Source organism: Alosa sapidissima, chromosome 10 (genome assembly GCF_018492685.1).
Source record: "Alosa sapidissima isolate fAloSap1 chromosome 10, fAloSap1.pri, whole genome shotgun sequence".
Classification (NCBI taxonomy): Eukaryota; Metazoa; Chordata; class Actinopteri; order Clupeiformes; family Clupeidae; genus Alosa; species Alosa sapidissima.
Genome location: NC_055966.1, coordinates 7,457,337 through 7,472,336, shown reverse-complemented (window position 1 = coordinate 7,472,336; position 15,000 = coordinate 7,457,337). Strand labels below are relative to the sequence as shown.

Genomic DNA, 15,000 nt, shown 5'->3' with positions numbered 1-15,000 from the left:
CCACGTCTGGTCCTCCACACACATCCACAATCCTCCATGCATAGTCAATAAAACACCCCTTTCACCAGAGACGCGGGCAGGAGGGAGCTTTTTCTCAAGAAATGTGAAAACGCCATCTATACTTAGCTTGCACTGCACTGAGAGGGTGAAGCAGTGAGCAACGCCTCTGTTGAAAATAAAACACGCGAGCGTCTAAATCATGCCAGCCCGCGGGAACCCGTTTCTCACCGAAAAACTGCCTCGCGTTGTCAAAACGTCTCGTCTAATTAGCTGGCGCTAACAAACTGCTGGCTACGCTGAGAAACCTGTCCTCTCTGCTTAATTACACACTGATTCAATGGTGTGAAAGACACACACGAAGATGCAGCAGAACACACAGTCTGATTCTCAGAGGAGAGAGAGGGAGAGAGAGAGGGAGAGAGAGAGGGAGAGAAAGGGAGGGAGGAGAAGAGAGAGAGACTGGTGGTGATTCCCTTGGTCTATTGTGTCCTAAGATGACACTATACACTCACACATACACACACACACACACACACACAAACACACACAAGGAGCTCATACTTGCAATGTAGCGAGGTGAGTGACCTTAACCGTGCTGACAGACAGCCCTGTGGTTGGGCCAGGGCAGAGGTGTGTGCTAAGGTCCTGGTTAACCAGAGCCACCAGGACAGTAAACAGAAACAGGGGGGTGGTGGCGGAGGCGGAGTGGCCCAGGGAAGGCCCTCTGTGCCCGGCCTCCCACGCAGCGGCAGCAGCCCCGTTCCAGCAGCCGTAAACACGGATGTTAATGGCCCGTTTGGCAGCGGGGGGGGGGGGGGGTGTAGGGCAGTGGGAAGGATGAGAATAGAGTGCTGGTGCAACGAGCCATTCAATTAATGTTGCGCAGTAAATTCATGGCCTTTTTTTTTATACAGAAAAACGAGCACACCAGGAAAGAGAAGGAAGCACAGAAATGAAAACAGCGAGAGGGATGAGAGACGTCCAGACAAATGGAGAGAACCAGAGAGAGGAGGAGAAACCAAAACAGGTCGGGGTGTAAGGGGAAAAACAAGGCCAAACACCGTTCATCCGCAACTTCCCAGAAACATGACAAACACACACACACACACACACACTCACTGATTCACAAGTACTGGGCCAGACTGTCATCAACGCCCAGGCCAAATTGCCAAAGCCATTAGAAGATGGAAAAGTGGTGGGACAGCCCTGCCCGGTAGATTTTCTCAGCCTCGAATACCGTGAGTAATGTCTGATGGGTGTGAGAGTGAGTGTGAGAGTGAGTGGGTATGCACTGGCCTTCTCGCTTTGGTCAGTCTAGTCACGTGGGCTCCTGGTAACAGCTGTACGAGTATGTGAGTGTGTATGTGTGTGAACTTAAACCCATTCAAGTTTTTGGAAGCAGCCTGGCCATTTCCGCCCCAGTAAACCTCATCGGAGACCAACAACAAACAACCCCCCCCCCCACACCCCCTCATCTCTCTCTCACTCTCTCCCTCCATCTTCCCTTCTGTCTATGTCGCCTGGCTTCCAGTAAATTCCTCCAGCTTGCTTGTGTTGGCCAGGACATAAATAAATAGCAATAACTCCCCACTAAGGGGAATTCTCCTGACTGACAGACAGTCTGACTGACTAACCCCGAGGCTGAACACCTCGTCTGTCTGCTCCCACACACACACACACACACACACACACACACACACACACACCCTCTCCTTAAGCCTGCGGTTCAGAAGGTGATGTTGAACGCTGGAAGTGATGATAGCCATTACATGCAGATGATGCCTGGTGACTTCATCATTCCATATAGACAAAATCAATTTGGAATGAGGTGGGTGGTGAAGGGGGGGGGGGGTGGATGGGAAAATGGAAGACAAAACAAGCGGCTTGGAGATGGCTGGGAATGAGGGGAGATCAGGTGGAAAGAAAGAGGGAAGTAAGATAGGAGTGTTCGAGATGAATTGCATATGTGGCCTGTCTGTGAGTCAGGGGCAGAAACACATATCAGGCCAATGGAGTATACACGAGAGAGAGAGAGAGAGAGAGAGAGAGAGAGAGAGAGAGAGAGAGAGAGAGAGGTGTAGAGAGAGAGAGAGAGAGAGAGAGAGAGGTGTAGAGAGAGAGAGAGAGAGAGAGAGAGAGAGAGAGGTAGAGAGAGAGAAAAAAGAATACAAAAGAGGTACAGAGAAACTGAGTGAGTGCAGTGAGTGGGAGAGCCTGACTGGCTGAACTCCTTTGGCTTAGCTCCACTCTTACTTCATGTTCTGCAGAGGGCTGCTGTTTTAGCCATCCCATAATGTGTGTCACGGTCACTCTACCGAGGACAGTCTCCAAGTGGCCTAGGAAACGGCTAATGACCTCTGGACCGCTTACACACCTTCACTCAAATACCTTCACTGAGGTCCTTCCCATTTCATTATGTGTGCTTTCTATTAGGTATTTCATATTCTTGCCATGTCAAGCAAACATTCTGACAAATGCTCTCACATAAAACACACCCGCCACACACACACACGCCAAACACACTCTCACTCTCTCATTCTCCCACCATCGTATTCTTGCCATGTCAAGCAAACATTCTGACAAATACTCACTCACTCACTCACTCACACACTCACTCACACACTCACTCACACACTCACTCACACACTCACTCACTCACACACTCACTCACACACTCACACACTCACACACACACACACACAGACACACACACACACACACACACACACACACACTCAACATCAAAAGGGTCAACAGGGCTTCTCTGGTTGCTTCACGTGTGAAAACACTGACTCCTAACATGCGCTCATCAGAGCCACACAAGTCCCCCCTCTCTCTCTCCGAAGGACAGCGCGTTTTCACAGGCATTCCAGAGAGTGGGCCACTCCACCTCCGCCAGAACTGCTCAGCCTACAAGAAGCTTTCAATTAAGTGTTCCATGAGCAACGGAAAAACGACAGAGCAGAAGAAGAGAGAGAAAGAGAGAGAGAGAGAGAAAAAGAGAGAGAGAGAGCGGAGGGAGAGAGGGAGCGAGGGAGACAGAGAGAGATCTGTGAGATTTTACAGAGAGCTCAAACCACAAGAAAGCAGCGGGAGCGAAGGCAGACTGGACATTCCCCGAGTCGCCACTCATGTATTTGGGAAAAATCTCGCTTTTTTTTTTTTTTTTTGGAGTTGCGGAAAATGATTTCAGCTGTGTAAATTTACGGTGGCCGTAGAGAAGGGGAAGCAGAGAAAAGCCGATGTGTGTGTGTGTGTGTGTGTGCTGTGTGTGTGTGTCATAAGCTGTGCTGCCCAGCCCTCATGGGACTCCCAGTGTTGAGGAACTGATACAGTTTCATACTGTGATCATGTTAAAAAGTGCTAATTATTTCCAAACGCATGTGGTGATCTTGCGTGCCCTTTGTAGTTTGAGGTTATGATCTATATTTTCTTTCATAAACCTACATGTGTGTTGCTGATTTTATCCAGAGCATAACGGAAGTTATGGATCATTCAGGAAGCAGACACACACACACACACACAGACCACTAGCACATATATCACAAGCTGACACTGTTCTAATTCATGGATTTTGGACCGGATTTTTAAAGCACTTACACTCCACATTTTAAAAACAGTCTCTGCACATGAGTTGAAACTGTTTTCTTCCCATTGTCAAATGAGTCGAGGAAGAAGAAAAAAAGACCCGGCCCTGGCAACATCGTGAAGCAATCATTTCACATAGTCACTTCCACCATTCAAAATCAGCCACTCCGTTATGACAAAGGCTGTAATTAGGCCCAGCGTAAACAGGCCTGTGGGGGGTCGCTACCGGCAAACCATGGGCAGAGCAGGGGGGGTATCTCTGGGGAAGGAGCCCTCCAGAGAGATTGGAGAACCAGAGAGAGAGAGTGTGTGTGTGTGTGTGTGAGAGAGAGAGAGAGAAGAGAGGGAGAGGGAGAGAGAGACAGAAAGCGTGTGAGTGAGTGAGTGAGTGTGTGAGAGAGAGAGAGAGGGAGAGAGAATGTGAGTGAGTGAGTGAGTGAGGTGAGTGAGTGTGTGTGCGAGTGTGTGTGTTTTTGTGGCGGGTCCTCGATGATGGCTGCTTACTGCATATATCCCGCGGTGCGGAGCGGCAGCGGCGTCCCAGGCCAGGGCTTTGATTGGGCTGTGGGTAATTGGCGGGTGGGCGCTGGCATGGGGAGGCAGCAGCAGCAGCAGGAGGAGGAGCTCTGGGAGCTTCTGTTTTGGTGGCTGGCCTGGGCAGGGACCTCCGGGCTGCCAGCGCTCCTGATCTATCGGATGCCAATTACTCCTGCCTGCGGTCTGAAATTGCATGTCGCCGTCGGGGAGGTGATGGGATGCAAGCGTGGTGTGTGTGTGTGTGTGTGTGTTTATGTGTGTGTGTGTGATCCTTCGGCGGCGGCAGCAGCAGCAGCAGCAGCTGCGTTGGGGGTGCGACGAGGAAACGAGGGGCGTTAATTTGGAGAGCTGTATGTGTATGTGTGTGTGTGTGTGTGTGTGTGTGTGTGTGTGTGTGTGTGTGTGTGTGTGTGTGTGTGTGTGTGTGTGTGTGTGTGTGTGTGTGCGGCCTTCCTGCCATTCCCGCTTCCCTCCGCCTGGGCTGCGCTGCCGGGAAGCTCCCGACCCAGCCGGCATCATTTGGGCCCCGGACCGCAATCTGCTGCCTGCCATCCCAAAAGACTCCGGAGGGAGACTGAGTGATGGGGAGAGAAGCTGATGTCCAGACCCAAACGCTCTGTGACGTCCAGACCCAAACGCTCTGGCTCCTCACAATACACACTTCTCCACCATGTCTGCACACACACACCAGAGCACCACTGCTCTTTTAGCCAATCAACATCCTACAATAAACTCATCATACTCCAGCTACAGTAATCATACTCTGAGCTAATCATGCTCTGTGGCAAGTTTAAACGTAACAAAAAGTGGCAAATATTCAGAGCAAACATGTCTTCTTTGAACTGTTTTAATGTGGCTGTTTTCATGAAGCAGAAAAGAAATATGAGTGCCTTTTGATTGCGATTTTTGATTGCACCTCCGATCAGGTGTGGACCTCGAGCTGCGTATAAAAGGCAGGTGCTCAACAGGTCCCGGATCAGTGCGGTGGCGGTGTGCTCTCCACAGAGAGAGAGAGAGAGAGAGAGAGAGAGAGAGAGAGAGAGAGAGAGAGAGAGAGAGAGAGCAGGGAGAGAGAAAGAGAGAGAGAGAGAGAGAGAGAGAGAGAGAGAGAGAGAGAGAGAGAGCGCAGGGAGCATGTGAGGATAGAGGAGCCTCCTTCAGGGCCTGAGAGGGTGCAGGCAGGCTGCAGTGAGCCTTTACTAGGCCAACATAATCACCATAAAACGCTAAACACCAGCTTTAATTAGCACGTTCAGAACCTTTCATCGGCCAAGCGCAAGCTGGCATTAGGGCTCGGCGAGACCGTTTCCACATGGAAATGCGTAAAAAAAACCCTTACAGACACACACACACAGCCATCCTGGAGTGTTCCTAAATAGGCTTGAATGTTTACACTAGTTTTCGAGTCATGCTTGATACATGACTAGGGTGTGTGTGTGTGTATGCTCGCTGATGCTGCCACTAGCTGTCAGCAGAGCAGCGTAGGAGAGGATCTACAGTCTGCACACAGCCCCTCTGACAGGGCCCAATACACACACGGCACCAAAGGGTTCAAGGTCCAGTAGAGTGGATGAGTAGCCTGGTTTAACATTCACACACACACACTGAAACACACATACAAACAAACAGATATAGATATGAATAATGACACACACACACACACACTCTGCTCAGCGACCGTTTCTGAGTTACTCAAACTCAGAAGACCTCAGCTTCCATTTCTTCCACATCCACACAGCAGACGGGCACCTCATGGGCTACTCCCCCCCCCCCCCCCCCGCTCCCTCCAACATGTGTGTGCCAGCCCTGCCCAGCCTGGAGCTCTGGCTGGCAGCTATGACGCAGTGCCCACCCCCTGCACACAAAACATTTTTCCTCAGAAGTGCACCCTCCCCTCTAACCCCCACCCTTCAGCTCCCCTCACAGCTTTGATCCATACGTTACCATGAGAAAAGTGAGGGGGGGGGGGGGCTCCAAATCAAAAAGTGGTGGAGTTCTGGAAACCGACCTCCTCCTCCTCCTCCTCCACCCCCCCTCCCCTCTCTCTCCTCTGCCACCAGTGCCTCCTCCCTCTGCCACTGGCAAATTGTGAGTGACGCGTCTAAATGGACTGTGGTCAGCCGGCGAGCTTTAAGGAGACGTAAGTAGACCATAAATAAAGTGGCGCTTGTATGGGATCTATCAATGGGCCTGCTCAAACATGGAGATCAGGGGAGAGTAGCGGAAAAGGATTGGGAAGACTGAGGAGGATGTGGTGAGAGAGAGAGAAGAGACAGAGAAAACGCTAGAGCGATATATATAGAGACATGAAAAATGAGAGGGGGAAGAGAGAGAGAGAGAGAGAGAGAGAGAGAGAGAGAGAGAGATGTAAAGAGAGGAAGGGGAGAGGGGAGGGGGGATTTAACCATTAGGGATTTAGGGGTTTAGAACATCAGGGAGAGAGGTACTGTAGAAATAAAGATGAGAGAGTGAAAAAGAGAGGGAGAAGAAGCAACGAGAGAGGGAGGGAGACTTTGTGGTAGATGTCCTTCACGGCAGGGTTGTGTGTGTGTGTGTGTGTGTGTGTGTGTGGTGGAGTAAAGCGGACAGAGGGGGAGCTGTAGCGGGACTAAAGGCTGTGGTACTGTCCTGCGTCACATTTGCGCGTGTCTAAGACGTGTGTCAATTTTGACGCGTACATGAGGTATACTCCAATTTCTGTTGTCCTGAATGCGCGTTAGATCGTTAAGGTTAGCGCATGCGCACTACGGATTAACTGTGATACTCTGCCCCACCAACTGGGGGCGATACGTCGAGCCTGAAAGTAGGACACAACCACCAAAGCAGCCTGAAACGCCTGAAGAAAAGAAGAACGTGGGATGTGCGAGCACTGAACGAAGGAAAAGCGAATGAAGGAGTGTTCCACACGTATGTGCAAAAGATGCGGCTGTTAGATGAGGAGAAGCACCACGAGTACTTTCGCCTGTCTGCTGGGAAGTTTGATAAGTTGGCCCATCGCATCGCTCCATTTATCATCCACCAGAACACACACAGCACACCTGTTGGTATAGCTGAGAGACTTGCTTATAGCTTACTTGCTTATTAGGCTACTTATAGCTGAGTGACTCGGTGCCACGAGGGCAGCTCGGGCAGCAATATTGGTGCGATACAAAGTAAAGACATTTTTCTAAACACAGCAGTGTCATGGTAAGAAAGAGTTGTGCGTACAAATGTCCTCAATTAAATTTGTATTGAGTCTTCACTCCTGCCTCATACCAAAAAGTATGAACGAAAAACCTGTAATTATGACGTGTCAATAAAAGTTTTGAAGTAGCCTAACTCTTTGTGTTCATAATGTGTTAATGTCTCACTGTGATAATGGGTGTATTTAGTGCGAGAGGTAGCCTAGGTTATTCCTTCAATTATTATTATGATAACGCATCATTCGGTGTTGACAGGCGAGTTTCGAGATTTGAGTTCAGCATTGTTCAGGAGTAGGTGATAATGAATGCACCTGGGAGAGGTAGGCTACATTCCCTTTATTATTATAATCATTATTGATAATTATTACGATAATTATTCCGCATTATATACGGAACAGGCGAGAATGCATCTTGATCAACAAGTGTTACTGGGTTTCGCCTGAGCGTTGTAGATACAGTAGATACCTTTATATGGCTCTGGGTTTCGCGATTTGATTTCAGCATTGTTCAATAATAGGTGCTAGGCTACGCTCATTTTTAAAAGATGCATTTAATCCAAAGTCATGTCAGCTCTCTATGCCGAGAGTAGGGCTGTCACTTCGAACATGACGTGAAATATCCGTAGTCGAACTATAAATAAACTATTTGTTTTTTAGTGCTGTGTAGCGCATTTCTACAGTCTATGATTAGTTTTATTTTATTGTTGGCCATCTCATTCAGTGCTCTATGATCCAGGGCTCATGACCAAATCAAGCCAATATAATAGCCAGTAGCCACAATAATGACTGGAGCCCAGAGCCCATGCAGCCACCCTGTTTTGACAATGAAAGATAACGCACAGAATGGCCAGCCTGAGCGGACAATTACGTCCCCAACTCATCTAAAATGTGGTGTCTTGAAATACTTTGGGTTCTACACCATAGATGGTAAAGTAACCGTTAAAGATAATGTTGAAGAATGTATCTGTGGATTGTGGCTTTACATGGTCGAAGTTGACTCCATGTAGTTCAACTCAATAGCCAGGGAAGTTGAAGACAGGCATGCCGTAAAAATGACGCAATTCTCGTCACGCGCTCACCAGTGCCGCGTGCGCGGGACGCAGACGCGTGACCGTACCACAGCCTTTACTGGTAGATGTCCTTCACGGCAGAGTGTGTGTGTGTGTGTGTGTGTGTGTGTGTGTGTGTGTGGAGTAAAGCAGACAGAGGGGGAGCTGTAGCAGGACTTACTGGTAGATGTCCTTCACGGCAGAGTGTGTGTGTGTGTGTGTGTGTGTGTGGAGTAAAGCAGACAGAGGGGGAGCTGTAGCAGGACTTACTGGTAGATGTCCTTGCGCAGCACGGTGCGTGTGAGGGGGTTATCTGCCTGAGGTGCCATGCTCACAGAGCCCATCTTCAGCACCAGAGTGTCCTCCTTCTTCTGAGGCGAGTCTGCACACGCACACACGCACACACACACACACACACACACACACACACACACACACACACACACACACACACACACACACACACACACACACACACACACACACACAGAAGTGAGTTGTGGAAACATAATCAGCACTGAATAATGGCAGCCCATCAAGTTTTCCGAGGCCATTACGATGATGGAGGGGTACGTTGCATAATCATGTAATAGTGAGTTGTGACCTCCTCACAGACTGTCCTTAAGCTATACCTACTCAAGAAGCACAAGCACACATACAAACGCTTTTATCTCTTCTGCATATCACGTCATTTGGTAACCAACAAACTTTCCTGCACACAAGGTTTTTTCAAAAACGTGTACATGCGAGATGTTGCATGTATTTGTATGTGTAAAAGGATGTGTGTGTGTACATGTATAGTATGTATATGTATATGGTTATGCATAGGAATATGAACATGCATCCATATGTACAGTCTTTGTATGCATATGTAAGCTGTATGTATGTATGTTGCCATACCTGTGTCTGTGGGGCAGAAGATGCGGATGATGCTGGTGTTGACGTAGATGAGAGGCAGGCTGCTGGAGGTGAGGGTGTGGCTACGCATGGGCTGCCCCGCCCGCCTCCCTCGTTCCCTCAGTGCTCGTCGCCGTGACGACGGCTCCGGCGCCACGCGGAAGACCCCGGCGACGGCGGCCAGCAGGGGGCAGGAGAGCACCAGGTCGAAGGGCTGCGCCGTCAGCAGGATCTCGTGCAGGTGCTGCGGCGAGCCGTCCACCATCGGCATCGTGCCCGGCACCGGCGGCACGCCGGACATCTGACCCTCGCCCAGGACGCCTCCCACGCCGAGGCCGCCCATCACCAGGCCGGCCCGAGGGGCACCTCGCTCCTGCCGCGCGGTCAGCTTGTGGCGCACGTTGCGCGTCACGGCCTGTGTGTAGGTGACGGACAGGAAGCCATGCTGCTGGTGGGACACCTCCAGGGCCTTGGCGGCCGTCTGGACAGGAGGGAGGGCACAGGGACAGGAACATGCCTATCATTTCATCACGGCCTGCTGCTGTGGCAAACTACTATCATATGTCCCTGTAACTGAGTTAACCAATATAAAGCTGTGCAGAAAGATAACGCTAACAGTGGTCATTAAGGGCTGATTAACTTAACTGACTTTAAATTAAAATATTCTTAGAAGACACCTGGGAAATGTAAGTAGTACAAATACGAGGGTGTGATTTTAATTAAGTAATTTAAAGACAACAGGTGTCCTCTAAATATCAGTCACAGCAGAGGTTAAGTAAAGATTGCTTAGGCTGATTTTCTCAGCACTACTCAAAGCTGGGAGCATCTTTAAACCTATTAAGTCTGAAGAAAAAAAAAAATACTGAGAGGAACAGGGGAGCACAAATAGCCTTGAACATGAGTAGATTATTCTGCCAGAGCTTTCATTAACCTTCTGGGGGCCAAGAAGAGATAGCGGAGCCTGGAGGGAAGGTCAGGACAATTTCACTTGTCATGTGTGACGACCACACAGGGAGCCTGAATGTTTTGCCCGCTGAGGTTTAAAGGTATTTTAAATTAAAAGCCAAACACATTTCTTTTTTTTCCTCTGGCTTTTCTGCAGCACCTCCATTTTTGCGTGCAATTTTCATTTTAACATCTGCTGATGTTTGCACGGAGCCAAAATGCTGCCGCTGTTGCAGCGGAGGTTAACAGAAAACATCCAGTCAGGAGAGAGAGCGTGATTACTTCTTGGAGGGCTTCTAGTGCCGTTGGCTCCCTTTCCGCTCTCCCGTCTTTGACGGATCCCCTCTTGAAGCACTTAAGTCAAAAACGCAGGGGAGGAGTTAGCATGAAGGTGGCCAAAGTTAATGGAAGCTCTTTAGCTGGGTAGTTCATAGCAAAAGAAGCAGTGTGGTATGTTTTTTTGGGTAATGTTTGCAGTTTTTTTTTGTTTGGTCATGTTTGTCTCTTACAGGAGGAAAAAACCCAGAGAAGTGGTTGAAAGGGTCCTGCTTGCTGACGGGGCGGACCAGCACAGTGCGTCTGTTCAGCTTGTCAGTGCAAGAGAGGACCACCCCACCGCAGAGGCCCCCGCCACTGGACCTCTCCTCTGGGCTGAAGCGCAGCAGAGAGCGGTGGGGAAGAGAGGGGGGGGGGGGGATAGCACACAACAGGAGGAGAAGCATAACAACACACAGACAGAGAGAGAGAGAGAAAAGACATGGGCCAATCAGTTTGGAATCATAAGTGGGGTCACTGATTGATTTCAACTTTTTGTCATTTTTGGACAAGGGGGAGAAAAAAAAACAGAATTAAACAAAATGAAACAGATTTCAGCAATTGATTGGTGCAGCATTATTGGGAAGGCAGAATCGGTGGGATTGTGGCCTTATGTTGCAGATACCTCTTCAGTATTTTTCAAAGTGAGAATACTTTGATTCTCAGGCAGCAACTAGTCTGCATCTGATCTTGATCTGGTCCCGATCACAAGATCAATACCAGATCAGTCCCAGAATTCTTTGCTACTGGGGTCAATCGGTTCCTTTGGAGCGGGCACCACAATCATAAGGCCACTCGCTGCACCTCTGACCCCCACCCACCGCAGAGATCACACAGAGCCACAGAGGAAGCCCTAGTCCACAGGTCACACACACGCTCCTCTCAGCTGATTTCAGAGGGCGTCTTGGCCAGTGACAGGACCTGGAGAGATGGATTGGACCCACAGCTCAACCAAACACACACACAGGATTACAAACCCACTGAGGTTGCCCAATCATAATAATGTATGGGCTGAATTACCAAGGAATTTGAATGGCCAAAAAAAATTGACCATTTGAAAAAGAATGAATAAAAATGTCCAAATCACAAATAAGTCATGAGTTGAATGAAAAAAAGAGACATTTGGAGTGAGGCTGTGGGTCCCCTTCCTATCTCTCCGGCCTGAGCAGAGACCAGGCAAGGTTAGCAGCGGAATCAACCGGATCGTTCTGGGCCACTCGGAGAGGAAGCTCTCACCACAGCTTTCTCCTTGCATTGTAGAATGACGCCTTCAAAATGGCCGGCATGCTTGCCCTCACCAGGCCTGGAAGACAGAAGGTTGCCATCCGCATGTGGACACATTGACATTGGACCTTCAATAGATACCATACCATACACAGCAGCCTGCCATATTTGAGTGCAAGCTTTCTGAACGCAGGTTACAAAGACCAATCCATAAACAGATTTCTTACATTATAGGGTGAAACAGTCGACAGTTAGAAATGAAAATGGTCCATTATGGAGATAGACTGATGAGTTCATTAACCCTGGGTTGAAAAAGCTTGGTGATTATTAACCTCCAATCCAGTGTATAATTCGTATGAAAACATTTTTCAAAATTCTAACGACATTTTGCTATGATATCAGGAATCCATCCAGGTAAATAAAATCAGCTTGAGAGCCCGTTGTACGTGAGGGGAACCCAAGACATTTTTACAGGCACTTAGGCAGTGCTTGTCTTGGGCAGCGCTCCACCACAGCATTCATTCCTGGCCATTAACGGCCTTTAAATTTGATCTACAGTATGAGCCGCCCTGACATCTTCATTTATGGGAGGAGGTGGTGACGAGATGACTGCTGGCCTTACGAGGTTGACGTGTCAGTTTTGGGGGGCCTCCCACTGGTACCTGAGGATGTGGAGGGGAGGCCCCGAATGAACCCCAGCTCAGCAGGGGCCCACAAATCAGGGCCATCAGAAACCACAGCTCCCTACGGGCCGTGTGGTCAACCTCCACTACGCTCAGCTCCACTCTTCCCATACACATCCGCAACAGAGAGACAGATTAATAAACCACCAGAGAGGAGGGAGAGAGAGAGAGAGAGAGAGAGAGAGAGAGAGAGATGGGGAGGGGAGGGAGAGGAGAGAGCAAAAGAGAGGGATGTTATAGGGAGAGAGGGTGTGTGAAGGAGTGACAGAGAGGGGGAGTCTTAACGCATGCCCCATCAACCTCACAGAACAACTTAGTCTTGTCCAGTACAGTAGAACTGGCACGGCATGGACAACACCAGGGATATCTGAGTGACTCTGTGATGATGCTGGAGTGAGTAACATTGAGTAAGGTTTAGTGGGGCTGAAGGAATGGCTGTAATCTCACCTCACCGTCCCACCCCACAGCTGTCAGTCTGGCCTACATGTATACTGAGCAGCTGGGAGGTATCAGCTTGAGTTTTGGGTGAGCCCCTCTTCTGTCACCCGTCGGCTCCCAAACCCCACACACACACACACACACACACATCCCTCCTTTTCTGCGTGTCAGAGCGTTTAGTGAGGAATCCACAGTGAGTGCCAGCGAGGTCTGTGCTGTGCGGTCGCACTCGCAGCCAACCACCCACCCCATAACCCGGGTCTGACCCCCCCGCGCAATCAGGCCTGTATTTATTTTGATTATTTATTTTATTTATTTATTTATTTATTTGTTCATTTGAACCACACTATCCAGCCTGGCTGGCTGCACATGCATCTGTGCGTGAGTGTCGGTATTTGAGTGAGAGAGTGTGAGAGAGTGAGTATGTGTGTGTGCCTGTGTGTGTGTGTACTGTATGTGTGTGTACTGTATGTGTGTGTGTGTGTGTGTGTACTGTATGTGTGTGTGTGTGTGTACTGTATGTGTGTGTGTGTGTGTGTGTGTGTGTACTGCATGCATGTGTGTGTGTGTGTGTACTGTATGTGTGTGCGTGTGTACGGTATGTGTGTGTGTGTGTGTGTGTGTGTACTGTATGTGTGTGTGTGTGTGTGTACTGTGTGTGTGCGTGCGTGCAGCTTGGCGTGAGAGCTGCATGCTGGCAGATGGCTGGGTGTAATGTTTTGTCATGTACTAGAATGTAATGCAACATAATGTACTGTCAGGCTGGGTTTGGTTGGGCTGGGTTGGGTTGGGGCTGAGTCAACTCGGGTCGGGTCAGGTTGTTTGAGGGAGCGAGTGAGCGAGCGAGCGAACTCTCTGTGAGCTTGTCCGCCAGCCCGTGCTGGCGCTGATGCCAGTCCAGGGCTATTAGTCACGGCAGCTGTGTTCTCTCAGCGTGTGACCGAGCCACCGGCCAGCCGGCCCGGCCGGCACCGTCAGGCAGTGACAGAGGTCCTGGCAAGGGGACACTGGCACACGCGGACCGCTCGCCCGCTCTCTGCCCGGCGCTCTCCCAGGCTCCGTGTTTACCGGCGTGGACACGGGCTGACCTCATGGGGGTGAGAGCCTGACTGGAAGTCAGCAGATCTGATCTGGGGGCAGAGCTTTCGTCCAGGACCGCTGCTGCATGAGGTTACGAGGAAGTCTAGTCTACACTGCAGAGCCCAGGTGGCTGCGGTTCTGCTGGAAAACACTGCATTCGTTAATAACTGGCCAGATTTTCCAATGGGCAAAGCCATAAAGGCACCTGCATCCTGGTCAGCACTGTCGGAAAGTGGCATGACTAGACTGCCACTAAGTTGGCGGCTTTGATCACACTTGGCTTGCGGTGCAGTCAGATCTGGAGAGTGGGGAACCTTCTTACTATTCCCCGTGTCCCAAGACATGTGAGGGGGGGGGGGGGGGGGCTGGAAAACATTCCCTCTCCTTAACCAGGAGAACTCCATCACTAGCCATCCATCCATCCATCCATCCATCCATCCATCCATCCATCCAGCCAGCCAGCCAGCGCTCCATCGGTTGGACTGGCTGGGAACAGCCCTGTCCGTTCCCCTTACCTGGTTTTGTAATGGTCAATGTTGAAGCTGCCCACTTTGCACTTGATTTTGGTGTAGACGTCCTGTACGTCCACCGAGGCGCTCAGGTCCTCCATCTCACTGATCACACAGATCTCTGCAACAGCAAACACACAAGAGAGAGAAGTGGTCAGTGAACGGAGGGACACTGCAACTCCGATGCTGCCCATACCCAAGGTCACCCATTTCATTCCCAGCAGACAGAGGTCCTGACACCCGGGCTATACTGGGTCCGCAACTGAAGCGCTCCATTTGCGAGGCGTAAAAATAGTTTTCGAAGACTGGTCTAATTTCTCCAAACGCACGCCGCCAGTATCACACCTGGTGTAGCCCGTTCCACTGATTTTAGTGGCAGCTAATCATCACGCCAGACGTGGCGCGAACGGAGCGCTTCAGTTACATGTCTGGCAAAGCCTCCCTGTAAGTCTTAACAAAATGTGTATTATCTTTATTAAGACAGCCTCTGCTAAATGGGACCTATTTAAGTAGGACTCCAGGAACCAGGAGATCTTTCCATCATCCATCCATGT

At 49.9% G+C, this 15,000-nt stretch overlaps 1 protein-coding gene across 1 annotated transcript in view; it reads right to left on the bottom strand.

The window, feature by feature from the left end:
* Positions 1–15,000, bottom strand: part of LOC121720892 (vacuolar protein sorting-associated protein 13B-like) — a 304,282-nt gene that overhangs the window by 101,906 nt on the left and 187,376 nt on the right. The window contains exons 26-29 of the mRNA XM_042107363.1: positions 14,453–14,567; positions 11,749–11,815; positions 9,256–9,733; positions 8,626–8,737 (exon numbers count right to left, since the gene is read on the bottom strand). Of these exons, the coding sequence (XP_041963297.1) occupies positions 8,626–8,737; positions 9,256–9,733; positions 11,749–11,815; positions 14,453–14,567 (772 nt within the window). The remainder of the gene's footprint in view (positions 1–8,625; positions 8,738–9,255; positions 9,734–11,748; positions 11,816–14,452; positions 14,568–15,000) is intronic.